The sequence below is a fragment of the Tiliqua scincoides genome, chromosome 9 (genome assembly GCF_035046505.1).
Source record: "Tiliqua scincoides isolate rTilSci1 chromosome 9, rTilSci1.hap2, whole genome shotgun sequence".
NCBI classification, from domain to species: Eukaryota; Metazoa; Chordata; class Lepidosauria; order Squamata; family Scincidae; genus Tiliqua; species Tiliqua scincoides.
This window is the reverse complement of record NC_089829.1, coordinates 37296646-37311547: the sequence shown is the minus strand read 5'-3', so window position 1 is coordinate 37311547 and position 14902 is coordinate 37296646. Positions and strand designations below refer to the sequence as shown.

Genomic DNA, 14902 nt, shown 5'->3' with positions numbered 1-14902 from the left:
GGCCCCCAAAGGATCTGTATTGAGATGGGTGCTTTTTAATTTATTCCTAAACGATCAGGAGTTGGGGGTTAATAGTGAGGAGACCGGTTTGGAGACAACACCAAACTATAGAGAGACTTTGAAAATGGTGCTCCTCTTATATTAAGTGGGGGAGTAGCAGCTGTCTTTGTTTAGCCCAACATAGCATTTTGTTACTGTTTGCTGATGTTTCTTCTGCAGCTTTTAAAATTGTAAGCTCTTTATTACGTAAGCAGCTTTCTGAACTCTTTCTTGTGCTGTTGAAATGTGCTATATAACATTTCTTAATCATTATGATAATAGCCAGGGTGGTAAAACCAAAACATATTGTGAAAGACACCAAAGGGGAATATAAGCCACCAAATGGCAAATGCAATTCAATGTGAATAAGTGTAAAATGATGTATATTGGGGCAATATAATTCCCATTTCACATATATGCTGAAGGAGTCTGAGCTGTTGGTGATGAACCAGGAAAGAGGTCTCAGGGTCATGGTGGATAGCTCAAAAAAAAGTTAATCTAGCAGTTGTGCAGGAGACAAATTTTATGCAATTATCATGGGATTGTTAGGAATGGGATTGAGAAGGGCAGCTCAGTCGCATGCAGGCCACCACCCCGCAGTACAGTGGTGACAAAACAGCTACCACTGTATCCTGGGTGGCTTAGGAAGCAGCTGGTGGTCTCCACAGGGTAAAGGAACATCAGTTCCCTCACCCCGTGTCAGGCCCCAGCAGCTCCTATGGGTCTACTAGGATCTGCACCAGTTATTTAGCTGGTACAGAACAAGGAAACCCACGTAGGGCTTCAAGGTCTGGGATGGGGACAGAAAGCAGCAGTGGCAGTGTCTACTATTATCCACTCCCCCATCCTGGGCCTGAATCGGCCCACCCTCCCCCGCCCAGTTTCCCCCTGTCCTCTCCCCACTCCAGAACACCTCCCCACTTCTTGGCAGGCAAGATACCACTGGTGGCTCCTGGCAGTCTCCCAACTAGCACAGAGGCTCAGCATCAACTGGTGCTGGCCTCTCTACGAGCGCCTTTCCTCTTAACAGCATTTTTTGTGCTGGCCATTGCCAGGACAGTGCATGGGAGACTGGCGCTGCCTAGCAATATGAATGGGCACTGTTAATGTTACAGTGCCTCAAAACCAGTATTTCTCAATCACTTGGTATTCATTCCACTGGTGGTACTTGAGGTGGTGTCCAGTGGTACACATGGGACCCCCAGACCCCCGCCACCTGGCAGCGAGACCAGCAATGCAATGTGACAAGTTGCCGTAGGAGGCTCAGAGGGCAGAACTCCAGCGTGTGCTTTTCACATGCTTGAAAAAGCCCTTCCGTCCACCCTGAGCCCATCAGTGTTTGTTGCATCACGTCTGGGCTCCAAGTCTAGAAGTAACTGGCAATGACATCATAGCTAATTACTTCCAATAGGTGAACCATATAAAGTGGTATGGGGGGGGGTAAAATGTTGAGAGATGCTGCCCGAAACAAATTGATGGTACAGCCACACCACATCTGGAAAAACTAGGCATAGCTATGGTTGCCACATCTCTAGACGGATATTGCAGTGCTGGAAAAGGTGCAAAAGAGGGCAACCAAAAAGATTCAAGGGCTGAAGTACCTTCCTTATGAGGAAAGACAGCAACACTTGCAGATTTTTAGCTATGGGGAAAAGTGATTAATGGAGTTATGATGGAGTCTCGCAAAATAGGCCTGGTGCAGAGACTGTGGATAGAGATTAGCTTTTCTTGGGAGAACCAGGGACCAAATAATGAAACTGACTAGCAGAAGATTTTGTAGTCAAAAAGAGTTACAGTTGTACCTTGGCATCCACAGGGGTTCCGTTCCCAGAACCCCAGCAGATGCTGAAATCTGCTGATAATGAAACCCGCGGGTCAGGCACCCTGTAATCCTCCAAACCCAACCAGAACTGCTCTGAGGGCTGGGGAAGCCTCCTCTGAAGGTCTTCTAAAGATCTGGAAGGCCTTCTCAGGGTCAGGGAGGCTGCGTGTTCAGAGGAACCAGAACCACCTGAGTCCATGCATTCTTAAAGTCACAGTTAGATAAAATTCATGGATAATCAGTCTGGACCTGTACTTTACCCAGCACAGAATTAGTCTTTGGAATTCATCGCCATTGTAGTGATGGCCCCTAGCTTGGTTGGCTTTAAAGGAGATTGGTCAAACTCCTTGGGGCAGTAATGTAGACTCAAGTCCCTCAACTTGCTCCCAAGTCAGACTTAAGTCCCATTTAAAGTGACTCGGACTCAACTTGGGACGAAGAGGCAGTGACTTGGGACTTGACTCAGGACTCAGTCATTTTCACGTCCGAGTTGCTGTGTGTATATGAATGTTCTTGCTAACTAACTTTACTGGTACTTCCACAAGACCTCCTGGGTGATCTGGATGCAAGCATGATCACCCAGGCAAGGTGGGAAGTGCTTTCCTGCCTTGCCTGGGTGATCATACTGTGGCAGGTGGCTTCAGGCTGCCTGCAGCACTTTGATCCCCGCCAATCAACTGGGTTGCAGGGAGAAGGCACCTGGAAGGGCCTGTCATCAGGAAGGTGTTTACAACTCCCTCCCATGCTCCACTCTTGACCACCCTTTTTTTATTTAAATTTGGCTCAGAGACTTGAGTCATGACTTGAGACTCAGACTTGCCTCGAGAATTTGAGCAAGTACTTGAGACATGACTTGAAGGTAGAGACTGAAGACTTGGGTTTAGGGACTTGAGTATATCACTGCCTAGGACAGATCTATCAGTGGCTAATAGTCATGATGGCACTGCACTGCCTCTGCTTCTGTATACCAGATTCAGAGGAGCAATGGCAGGAGAGAGGTATGTCTTCTCTCCCGATTATGAATTTCCCAGACGCTTTAGCAGCAAGCCCACCACTCTCCCCTCCTCTATACTTCCACTCTGCCTCCTACTTCCTTGCCAGTCAATTCCCCTGTTATTAGAAAATATAAAATCTAGCAGTTAGATTGTTCTGTCTCCAATACTAATTGAAGCACATGAGCAGCTTGTTGCCATCAAGGTATTGGTTTTCTGTTCCCTAACATCATTGTTGATCTTGAAAACATTGCATGGATCCTACATAGAACAAACAGGGCCCAAGAGGCTTAGTGAATGTATTTGCATGACTAGGAATTCTGGAGCAGATCACCCAAGGTCTCCTTAACTTTGGCAATGCTACAGGGGTCATGTTTTCACATGAATGAACGGCTCTCAAACGATTTGTGGCTGAATTTTTCAAAGTTATTAGGAACAAAAAGCCTTTTCTTTAACATCACACTTGCACAGCTATAGCCTTTGCCTCCTTCTCCACTACTCTAGAGAACACTGGTGATGTATTAAAGGCAAGGAAATGTTTACTGAGTTTGCTGACTATTAAGTTATGCTCTATTACAGGGGTGCCCAAACCCTGGCCCTAGGGCCACTTGTGGCCCTTGAGGACTCCCAATGCAGCCCTCAGGAAGCTGCCAGTCTCCAATGAACCTCTGGAGACTTGCTGGAGCCCACACTGGCCTGACGCAAGTGCTCTCAGCGTGAGGCTGTATGACCACTCATGTGAGCTGTGGGATTAGGACTCCCTCCACTGCTTGCTGCTTCACATCTATGATGCAGCAGTGGCAGCGAAAGAAAGGCCAGTCTTGCTTTGTGCAAGGCCTTTTCTAGGCCTTGAGTTATTGCAAGAACTTCAATCATTCATACAAGTTCCATTTCTAATATATTCATTTATGTAAATTTATTCAAATTTTAAATGTAAATTAATTATTTTCTTCCCTGGCCCCCAACACAGTGTCAGAAAGATGATGTGGCCCTCCTGCCAAAAACTTTGGACACCCCTGCTCTTTTAAGATCAGAGTTCTTTAGTATCTTTTTAAATGCATGCAAAAATGAAGGCTCGGTTCAGCCATCAAACCAAACAATGATTTGCACTAACTGCACTTTAGAGCCATAGGTTGGCTCTTTCCATGTAGTGCCCTGTCAGGAGAGTTGCACTCATGCAAGGACACAGTTTGATTGCAGACTCATTCTGATTGCTGAAGGAACGATGCAGAGGCATAACTAGAAGCTCTGGCATCCAGGGCAGTGACATCACAACATGTGACAACATGACATCACTTCCAGATTTTCCCCAGAGGAGGAGGGTTTAGCGGCTTTGCACCCGCCTTGACATAGCACCAGGGCAGGTACCCCTCAGGTTCCACCCTAGTTATGCCTCTTGCTTGGTGGCAGAACAGCATTTCACCAAAAGTTAGGATCCAAATACATAATTTGAGCTTCCAAATATATAAGCAAACCATGGGTTACAGTTGCTTGTGGTCTCATCAAAATCTTTCTCTAGCAATCTTATGCCTACTTTAGCCTAATTAGCCTCCCTTCTTCCCCCCCAAATACCCCTAGTTCTACATAAAGCACCACTGGACCCCCACCACCAGCATAGCTTGCCTGTTTGAACTGCAGAGGAACTCCTTCCTCCCTGCTCCAGTTAACAGCTTCTCTAGCCACAGCAGCAACACCTTAGTTTCTGGGTGGGTGGGTGGGTGGGTGGGTCATCCAATCCTGCTCCTAACTCTTCTTCTGCTCCCACACCTTCTGGCAATGATTCTTTCACCTTTATCCTCAAGGTCCTCATTATCCCTACTAGGCTGCAGCTGTGGGCCACACTCATTGCAGGTCAAAATTTTAACCCAATACTGTCAACACAAGGGGTCACTGCTGATACCACACACTCAAGGGAAATCTTCCGCATTTCCACCTCACTTGCCAGCTTTCATTTTCTATCTGTTCGATACTCCTGTTCAGGGATGTAAGGGGAGCAGGTGGGTTGGCTGGTACATATCCTGTGTGATGACATCATCAGCAAAAGCACTATGAACTTTTTCAAAGGACTTTAGCTGAGAAGCATCAAAACTCAGCAGGAAGCCAACTCAGAAATTTGCCTACGGGTATGTTAATACCTAGGCCATTGAGAGATGGTATGTTGCTCCTGTTACATAAGGCTACCATCCTATACAAACTTACCTGGGAGTAAGTCCTATTGAACACAATAAGTGGGACTTCCTCTGAGTAAGTATAGAGGATAAGAATCTAATATATCTTTTATACTTATCTGATATATTTTTAAATTTCACTTTTGTTATGCTATTCACTTTTGTTCACTTTTGCTTCACTTTTGTTAAGCTATAGCAACTCTTTCCAAAAGTTCAGAATGAAATAAGTTAGGACTTTAAATACAGTATAATAAATTTCAAGGTAGAAGACAAAAATATACTAATAAAGGCATTTAAACTTTATTATTTTTTTGCTGTTCTAATTTTAATGGGCCTTGATGACCATGCTGAGGCTTTCATGGCTAGAATCCATATTGAACTATAAATGGTTTTTTGGACTGGGTGCCATGGTCTAGCTTTTTTACCTAATGAGCCTAAACCAATCCTGAAGGGGGGATGGCTAACTATCACCACACTAAAACTAAAGTAAAAACTGAAAACTAAAAACAACAACTAAAACTCAACCTAAAAAGCTAAAACTAAAACCAAGCTAAAAACTCTATAAAAAAAAAAGACTAAAAACCAAAACCATAATAAGCTAAAATAAGGATTAAAACTAAGAACTAACATCAAATAAAAACTAGAACTAAAAAGACTGGAACGAAAAGCTTGAAACTAAAATTAAAACCTGACATTTCACCCACAACTTTGGTGAGCTTCCTAAGAGACCACAATTTCCCTAAGCACTGGCACTTGGTGGTGTTCTTATACAGGTTGTAACTGATTGCCCATTGAATTAGGGAACATTGTTGCCTGCTGTTAGCCCTACCTGGCTCCTTACTCTCTGAGTAATATTTTTTCAGGGCTGATAGCCATGCATTGTTTCTTCCTTCCTACTCAGATTGTTTTGATGCTTAAATATTTAAATTACTTCTCTATACATACGTGCATGGTAATGTATAATATTATTTAGTGGGGCTTAGTTATGGGATGACTATGGAGATGTCATGACCAGCTCTTGTACTTCAAAATTTACCACCACACCACCCTTCTGTTTCTAGATGCACTGGGTTCCACTATGGTTTGTCAATTCAGAAATTGCACCAAACCATATTTGGCACAAATTATGGTTTGCAAACCCAGTTCAAGCTGAGATTATGGAGTCCTTCTGACTTATTTTAGCCCTGATTTGTCTGTTTAGACATTGTGCCACGTGTAAGTTAAAGTTTCTTAACCATAGTTTAGCATGATATCTGAATTTGAACGTTGGGTGGAATTGTATGGGATTGTCTTGGGGATGGGCTGATGGCAAATGTTGCTGAAATGGAAGCGGTTGGCTGTCTTTCCTTATTAAAAATATGGGTTTGCACCATTTTTCTTAGGGGGGGTTAAATTATGTCAAATAACATTGTCATAGCTAAAGAGGCCAAACCTAGACTGGCAAGAGGTACAAGAACTGCACAGGGTAGGGCTGGGAAATATTTCTGTCTGAAACTCTGGACTGACTACTGTCAGTCAGTATTGACTATACTTAACTGAGTGGACCAATGGTTGAACTAGGCAGAAAGCAGCTTCCTGTGTTCAAATCATGGAGTCCCACTTTACAGAAAAGATTTGGATTGTTTTTCGAACTCCTTGGAATCTTATGGCTGCGTCTGTTCCATGTGTTTACTGCATTGCATCCTCTGGAAGTGCTGTCCATGTTTGCAATAAACGTGTAGGCCACTAAGGACCCAATACTGTCCAACTTTCCAGCTCCAGTGTAGCCGCAGTGCAGCCCCGTAGTAAGGGTATAAATGTTCCCATACCTGAAGAAGGCCCAGTGACTACCCCTCCACCACAGGATGCAGCACACAACCCACTAGCACAACTGCACCAGCACTGGAAAATTGGATCGGATTGGGCCCTGAGCTGCCAAGACACTCTGAATGGATAACAGCCAAACATAAAAGATGAATTTACAACAATTAAAACAATAAACATTAAAAACCCAGAAAGCCATAAAACACTTGTCCTCAACTTCCAATGTTTAGACTCCAGGGGTTCTCCCCCTTCATCTTGTCTTCATCTGCTGGTGACGTGTCATTGAAGTGAAAAGGAATGGAACAGATGAATTAGTTTTTACAAGTTTTAAACAAAACAATAAAAGCAATTTATGGAAGTAATTTTGTCCTTGTGGTACTACTCTGCTTCTTCCCCCCCCTCCCCCCATAATATCAGTGGATATCAAAACCTGACTCTTTCATGGCAAGCTGACTTACTTTGAACTTGCTCACTTTCATTAGTGCAACTGACACATGAAATAAACTGAAAGGCTCTTCTTTCATATGTGCTGCAAAATTCCCTTTCCTCATTGTCTGATTTTATCTGGGTGAATATGAAAAGCAAAGTCTGCCTAATGCTTGGCCAGAATGACTATTGAAAGACTCCTGTGCAAATCCAAAATGCTGGTTTTGCATTCCAGGGCCACCAGATGGAGACTAAGCCTTATATATATCTCTCATTTCAGGTTTGGGATTCACCCCTTCCACATTTCTTTCTTTTTCCCTAGAATCAAGAGTGCTTGCCCCCTTTCCCCTTTCTGTCACTGCCTATCAGTGGCATAGCTAGAGGGGGGCGCAAAGCACTAAGTATTGCAGGGAGCTTCACCGCCGTGTGCAAGCAGCCCCTCTCCTTCCCCTTCAGAGCCATTCTGGGCAGTCGGATTAAAATGGAGGCATTTGGAACCTGGAATGGCTCCAAAGGGGGGGCTGCTTGAACACTGCGGTGAGGTTGCCTGCAAAACTTAGTGCTTTGCATGCCCTCTAGCTATGTCACTGCTTCCTACGGCATGGGTGACCCTTCATTAATGTAGGACATTGATGTTTCATACGTGCACTTGTGGATGTGGTCCAAACAGTGCAACTTCCCCTTTCTCACAAATATGGCCTGCACTGGGGAGTGCATTCCTTCTACATTAGTTGCGTTAGTTACAGCAGTTGCATGACGGGGGTGAGGTGGGAGAGTGCTGATATTATGAGAATATTAACCAGGAGCTGAAAATCTCCAGTTCAGATTTTCCTGCAGGCACAAACCCAGTGCTGGAAAATTGGATAGGATTGCACCCTGAGCTGCCAAGACACTCTGAATGGATAACAGCCAAACATAAAAGATGAATTTACAACAATTAAAACAATAAACATTAAAACTTAGGCTTAGTCTTAGGCTAATAGTCTTAGGCTATCTAATGTTCTTTCAGCCCAGCCCTACCTGCCTGCCTGCAAAATGGAAAGATAAATAATAGTTGCTTGTCTTATAGGATTGTGGTAAAGAGTACCCCTTTCAGCGCTCGTATTTGATAATTCTGTGATTACTGAGAAAAGGTATAAGCAACAAAGAACCTCATGGTGCCTTAACGAGCAGTGCACCTGCTTTGCACACAGAAGATTCCAGGTTCGATCCCCAGCATCTCTAGGTAGGGCTGGGATTCAGTGCTGGCAATAAAGAGCTAGATAGATGTGACTCTATAGCAGGGGTGCCCAAACCCCAGCCCTGGGGCCACTTACGGCCCTCAAGGCCTCTCAATGCAGTCCTCAGGGAGCCCCCAGTCTCCAATGAGCTTCTGGCCCTCTGGAGATTTGTTGGAGCCCGCACTGGCCCGACGCAACTGCTCTCAGCGTGAGGGCGACTGTTTGACCTCTCACGTGAGCTGTGGGATGAGGGCTTCCTCCACTGCTTGCTGTTTTGCATCTGTGATGCAGTAGCAGCAGCAAAGGAAAGGCCAGCCTTGCTTTGTGCAAGGCCTTTTATAGGCCTTGAGCTATTGCAAGAACTTCATTCATTCATATAAGTTCAATATATTCATTTATGTAAACTTATGTAAATTTATTCAAATTTTAAATGTAAATTAATTATTTTTTCCCCCGACGCAGTGTCAGAGAGACGATGTGGCCCTCCTGCCAAAAACTTTGGACACCCCTGCTCTATAGAAAGCAATCTCATCTGTTATGGTGCTACAATGGTGTTTTTGCTGCCCCTCTGGAAGCTGGGATAATAGGATAAACTTAAAAAACACTGTACAAATGCTAGAAGATATTATGCAGACGTTGTATACCTCTGTAGTGTTTACATAATCCATGTTGCAGGGTGTTGGATGACACGGCCATGGCATTTGAGTGAATATCGCCGTCTTGGCCTCTTGAATCTTCTCACTACCTTCCAGCTTCTCCTTATGTAACCCACAGCCCTTGAAAGGAAGTCTCCTGAAACCTGCCGGTACATCTCTTGTTGTTTAGAATCCTGTCTCTTGCCATCGCTGTTCTCATTCCAGACCCTGAAATGTCAGGTTTTCTCCGAGTAGTTTAGCATTCCAGCCAGGGTGACTGTCTTCCTTTTGGGAAGGTGCTCCTGAATATTAATTAGACTTTCCCTGTCTGGATCTCAAATCTTAGCCAGAAAAGCCACTCAGCTGTGAGATTAAAGTGTGCACATCTCTTCATTAACACCGTATTCCTTAGTTAGGCCAAGAAAAATTCTCCTTTTGCAGCGTGACTTACTTTTTGCTCAAGTGTGCCGCAAAAAGTATTTCTTGCATTGAGTGTCTCCATTTTCAGCCTGGCCCACTGAAAACAAATTGTTCAGAACTCTTCTTTAAACAGCTGTCCTTCGTTTTACTGGCCATTCTTCTGTTAGGTCATGTCCTTATGGGAGCTTCCAGCGTTCTGGGTTTGGTACTCTAGCACAAAACAAGGAAGGTTGGAAGCTGTGCTTGAGGGGAAAAAGCCATATGACATGGAGTTTCCATTAATGATACCACTTGAATCCTGACTCCAGCCCTAATCCTGTGGCCGTCCATGCTCACGCCTTCCTCTCCCAGTAGCAACATTTCAGTTTTCCATCACAAATAGTATTAGACAACTTGGGGATCAAAATACATGTTACTCAAAAATGTACTTTAAAAAAAAAAAAAGTTAAACTGTAGTCAGACTGAGCCCCCTGTCATGGAGAGGAGGTTTGTACAAGCCTTGGTTGCAATCTTAGGTTGGGATGGGATGGGCACCATTAAAAGCTTTAGTGGCATAGCTAGAGGGGGTGCAAAGTGCAAAGTTTTACAGGAAGCCTCACCCCAGCATGCAGGTAGACACTCCCCCTTCCCTTCGGAGCCATTCTGGGTGGGAGGGATCAAAACGGAGGTGTATACCTGGCTCCAAAGGGGAGGGAGAGAGGCCCCTTGTACACTACGGTGAGGCTCCCTGCAAAACTTCGCACTTTGCACCCCCTCTAGCTATGCCACTGAAGAGTTTATTTCCTTGCCACATGGGCAAACCAGGACTACAGTAGCTGTAGAGATTAATCCCCTTCCCTCCACCACTTCTTGTTGCTGTTATAATATTTAAAGAATAAAACAAGCCCTTGCTTGCCAAGCACGTACTTAAACAGTCACGTATGCTCTGCATGAGGATTCAGAACTCGCAACTGGTGCAGAATATATTGGTCATTGCTCAACATTCAGAGAGAACACACAATGCCAATGTTGCATTGACTGTGCTGTTCAGTTTGTTTCTGAGCCTGGTTTCAAAGGGCCTTCACCAATACGATGTAGAGGGTATGAGAAAAGCTATATTAAAAGCATGTCCCTATCATCCTCTGAAACACTGAAGGGGAAGCGAAGTGATATGATGGGCAGCCTCCCTTGCATGGCTATTTTCAGGACAAATGAGCAAATAATTATGGATTGTTCTGCACATTAAAAGTACTGGTGGCATAGCTGGAGGGGGGCAGAGCAGCCGTATGGCTCCGTTTTGTTCCCCCTGCTGGGAATGGCTCTGAAGGGAGGGGCAGTTTGCCTGCCGCGCTGCACCTCCCTGCCAGACCGGCTGCTCCTCCCCCCCCCTCCAGCTACACCTCCAAAAAGTACAACACAATTTTATTATTGCTGGTGTCAAACCTAATAGAATCATTTGAAGAAGAGAAAGAAGATGCATTTATTAATTTTGTTTTTTTCTCTACCTTTTAATTTCTTCCAGGAAATATTATTGGCTCTGGCATCTTTATTTCACCCAAAGGAGTACTTGAGCACACGGGGTCAGTAGGACTTGCTCTCATAATCTGGGTGCTTGGCGGAGGCATCGCAGCCCTTGGGTCACTGTGTTATGCTGAGTTAGGAGTTACCATCCCAAAATCAGGAGGAGATTATTCCTACGTCACCGAGGTTTTTGGTGAATTAGCTGGGTAAGTGTTGCTTCAACAATATTATTTTGTGTTTGCAGGTCTTGGCTGAAACACCCCTCTTTCCCCTTTTCTCCACCTCATTCTCATGCAGTGAAAAGGTGGGGCAGTTTCAACATAAGAGGGTAAAAGAATTCTGATAAATATCTCAGTTGAGTGGCAGCTGCCATTTTTTCCTCCAGAAGCCCCCTCCCCCCCATGAAATTTTGTCATGACACAGCATCATTCCAGGGGCAGATTCATGGCAACTACAGGTGTGCATCACTTCATGATGGAGATACGTTCTCTAATCACCGTTGTTATGTGATTAGGTGGTTAAGCAAACATTCAGCTCAATCTAGTGCCTTTGGGCCCAATCCTATCCAATTTTCCAGTGCCGGTGCAGTTGTGCCAATGGGGCATGCACTGCATCCTGTGGTGGGGAGGCAGTCACAGAGGCCTCCTCAAGGTATGGAAACATTTGTTCCCTTACCTCAGGTCTGCACTGTGTTTGCACCAGTGCAGGAAAGTTGAATAGGATTGGGCCCTTTGTTGTGTAAACAGACCTCCCTGCCAGAAACTAGCTGGCTGCACAGGCTACTGCAAATATATCATTCATTCATTCATTTTTATTAGATTTATAGCCCACCTTTCCAGCTCACTTAAGGGCCCTCAAGGTGGTTTACAACAGTATTTCAGTAGGATAAAAACAGTGTTAAAAACAATTCAAACAATTAAAACCACAAAAACAGTAAAACACAGTTAGATCACAGATTTAAAGGTGTTTCATAAAAAAGTGCTTATCCCCTGATGTCAGCATTTAAAAGCTTCCCTAAATAAAAATATCTTGAGACTCCACCGAAAGGACTCCAGAGAGGGAGCTGTTCTCAGTTCCAGAGGGAGGGAATTCCACAGATGGGGTGCTACCACCGAGAAGGCCCTATTTCTTGCTGCCATCCCCCTCATCTCTACTGGTGGTGGCACAGTTAGAAGGGCCCCCTCTGATGACCTGAGAGGACAGGTAGGATTATATGGAAGGAAGTGGTCCCTGAAATACCTCTTCTTTGCTTTAAGTGCCTCTTTATTGTGTAAACAGACACTCTGCTGCAGACTTTGGGAGACATGACTGCCTCATTAAGAGCCTCTTTGTTGTGCTTGGACCACCGTCGTATATGCGGTCCATCATTAAGCAGAAGGTTGTTAAGCGACGCATGCCTGTAGTGGGAGACATCTGCCACTCAGGCACCACATTGCATCCTGCACAATTCCTATTCATATCAAGAAGGCTCAAGTATATGTTTCTCAAACAATAAACTTCGAGACTCATCATTTCAGTGTAAAGGCAAGCATATTGCTCTGATTTACATCTGATTGGACTCGCTAGAGCGTTCGCTGTTGCATCCTGTATTGCCGATGCAGCATAACTAAGCAGCGTCTGCATACAGATGGAGTTTTCACTTCTGGGCAGAAAGGAGCCAGCACAAATGGGTGTTTCTAGGGCACTGTAAGAGCAAGCTTCAGAAAGAAGACCAGCAAGCTACATTTCCATGCAAATGTTCCTCTGCAAGATTTAAAAGCAAGTAAAACGAAGCCCTTTTCTGCAACTCCTGATCGTTTTGCAGGGCCAAGCATCTCCTATAAATCAATATTTATTGCATGAAGGAAGGAGACCAAGCCAAGAGTTGTAAATGAACATGTAAAAACTGAAACCTTTCCATTTGCACCAAAAAGTTCAAGCTTACAGAGGCATTAAGTCCTCCCTCAGGCCAGCAATAATTCAGCTGGGAGATAATTTAACCTTCGTTTATCTTTAGAAGGCCATTCATACTGAAGCCAAAGACAGACGTTGGTTTTGAAGAGAGCTGAGAATGGTACGGCAGAGGCACTCTTTGCCCTTGGTGTGCTTGCGCATTTTTAGGTCCAATTCTCATCTTTGATTAAACAGATTTTGCAGGCTTTTTCAACACAACAGGCCTGCCTTCAAAACCTTTCTTACCAGAGGCAAGAGTAGGATGTGCTGCTGTATAATGTACCTGCCACTATTGAAGAAATTAAGAACCACATTTCTTCCTGGCTTGATTCAGAATTGGGTTTAGTAAATGGAGCTATTTTAAAAACAAAAAACAGGAAATAACGTTTTCCTTCTGGGTCCAATTCTGAGTTTGGACCCATCACACTCCAGTGACATAACTTGGAGCATGACGGAGTTAAAATATCTCCTTCAGTCTCCCTGTGATCCCAAGGGAGGAACAGAAGGGGAATTTTGCTGGAGACCTCTGTGGAAGGCTTCCCTCTCTCCCTGATACTTAGATTGTTGCCACAACAGTATCTCAGGAGCCTGAGAAACATAGATTCCAGATTGCTTGAGTCCATATTGTGGGTGTCAGGTGCTCTTGGCCCTTGGGATGCAACTGACTGCACATACTGCTGGATCTTCTGTTCAGTCACATGGATTTATGCTACAGGGTCCTGCAGGCGTCCATTCATTCTCCAAGCTTTTCAACATCTATATGAAACCACTGAATGAAGTCAGCTTGAGATTTGGAATGAGGTGCTGTCAATGTGTTGATGGCAGCTGACTCTATTCCTCTGTTATGTCTGATTCCGATGGGAATCGGAATCAGTAGAAGTACTACATTTGTGTCTGGAATTGTAAGTTATTTGGTTTTCTCTGTAAACTACTTTGTGAACTTTTTTGTTGAAAAGGTTTTGTTGAAAAAGCAGTATATATATTAGTGGGCTGCATGTGGGCCAATAAACTGAAGCTTAACACTGCCTAGACAGAGATCCTACTGATGGACAGTTTGTCTGTTCAAGAACACAACCTGTTCTGTATGGGACTGTACTCCCCCTAAAGCACTGGTTCCCAAACTGTGATCCATGGCTCCCCGGGGAGCCACAGAAACCAGCCAAGAGAGCAGTGGAATCCTTGCAGAAAACCCACCGCCCTATACAATGTATAGGATTGTGGTCCTAATGGGGAGCCATGGTCAATGGCCCAGTAGATCAAGGGAGGTGCCAGTCTGTTTGGGAACCACTGTCCTAAAGGATCAGGTTTGCAGACTAGGATAGCTCATAGATTAAGCATAGTCACAGGAGGTTCATCTGATGCCTATGGCAGGGAATACTTTTCACCAGCTGAAGCTGATGAGGGTGGATAGATACAACTTAGCCATCTTTATCCGTTTCTGAATAATCTTCAGATTAGACTACTGTAATGTATGGTATGTGGGGCTGCCCTTGAAGACTACTTAGAAACTGCCAGTTCAAAATATAGCCACTGGACTACTAATTAGGACCAGTTACTGGGAATATATCTTGCCTCCAGGTCAATTTCTGGGCACAGTTCAATGTGATGCACTTACTTTTAATGTCCCAGGGCTCCAGTGAAAACGGTTGGACCTTGGTATCCACAGGGGATCCATTCCCAGACACACACACACACACCCCCCAAAAACCCATGGATAATTAAATCCACAGGTTGTGGTCCAATAGGGGGTTCTGGACATGACCAAAAACTTTGTGTCCAGAGCTGTTCTGAGGCCCGCAGAGGCCACATGCAGTCTCTGCAGGCCTGAAAAAGGCTCCTGGAGGTGTTTAATAGGCACTTCCAGTTTCTGCTGAAAACCGAAAAGTGCCCTTTAAACACTTTCAAGAGCCTTTTTGAGGCCTGTAGAGACTTCACATGGCCCCTG

General features: G+C 44.6%; 1 protein-coding gene across 1 annotated transcript in view; it reads left to right on the top strand.

Annotated features, from left to right (window-relative positions):
• The window catches only part of SLC7A10 (solute carrier family 7 member 10), a 57078-nt gene that overhangs the window by 23333 nt on the left and 18843 nt on the right, over positions 1-14902 (top strand). The window contains exon 2 of the mRNA XM_066637183.1: positions 11027-11231. Within this exon, the coding sequence (XP_066493280.1) occupies positions 11027-11231 (205 nt within the window). The remainder of the gene's footprint in view (positions 1-11026; positions 11232-14902) is intronic.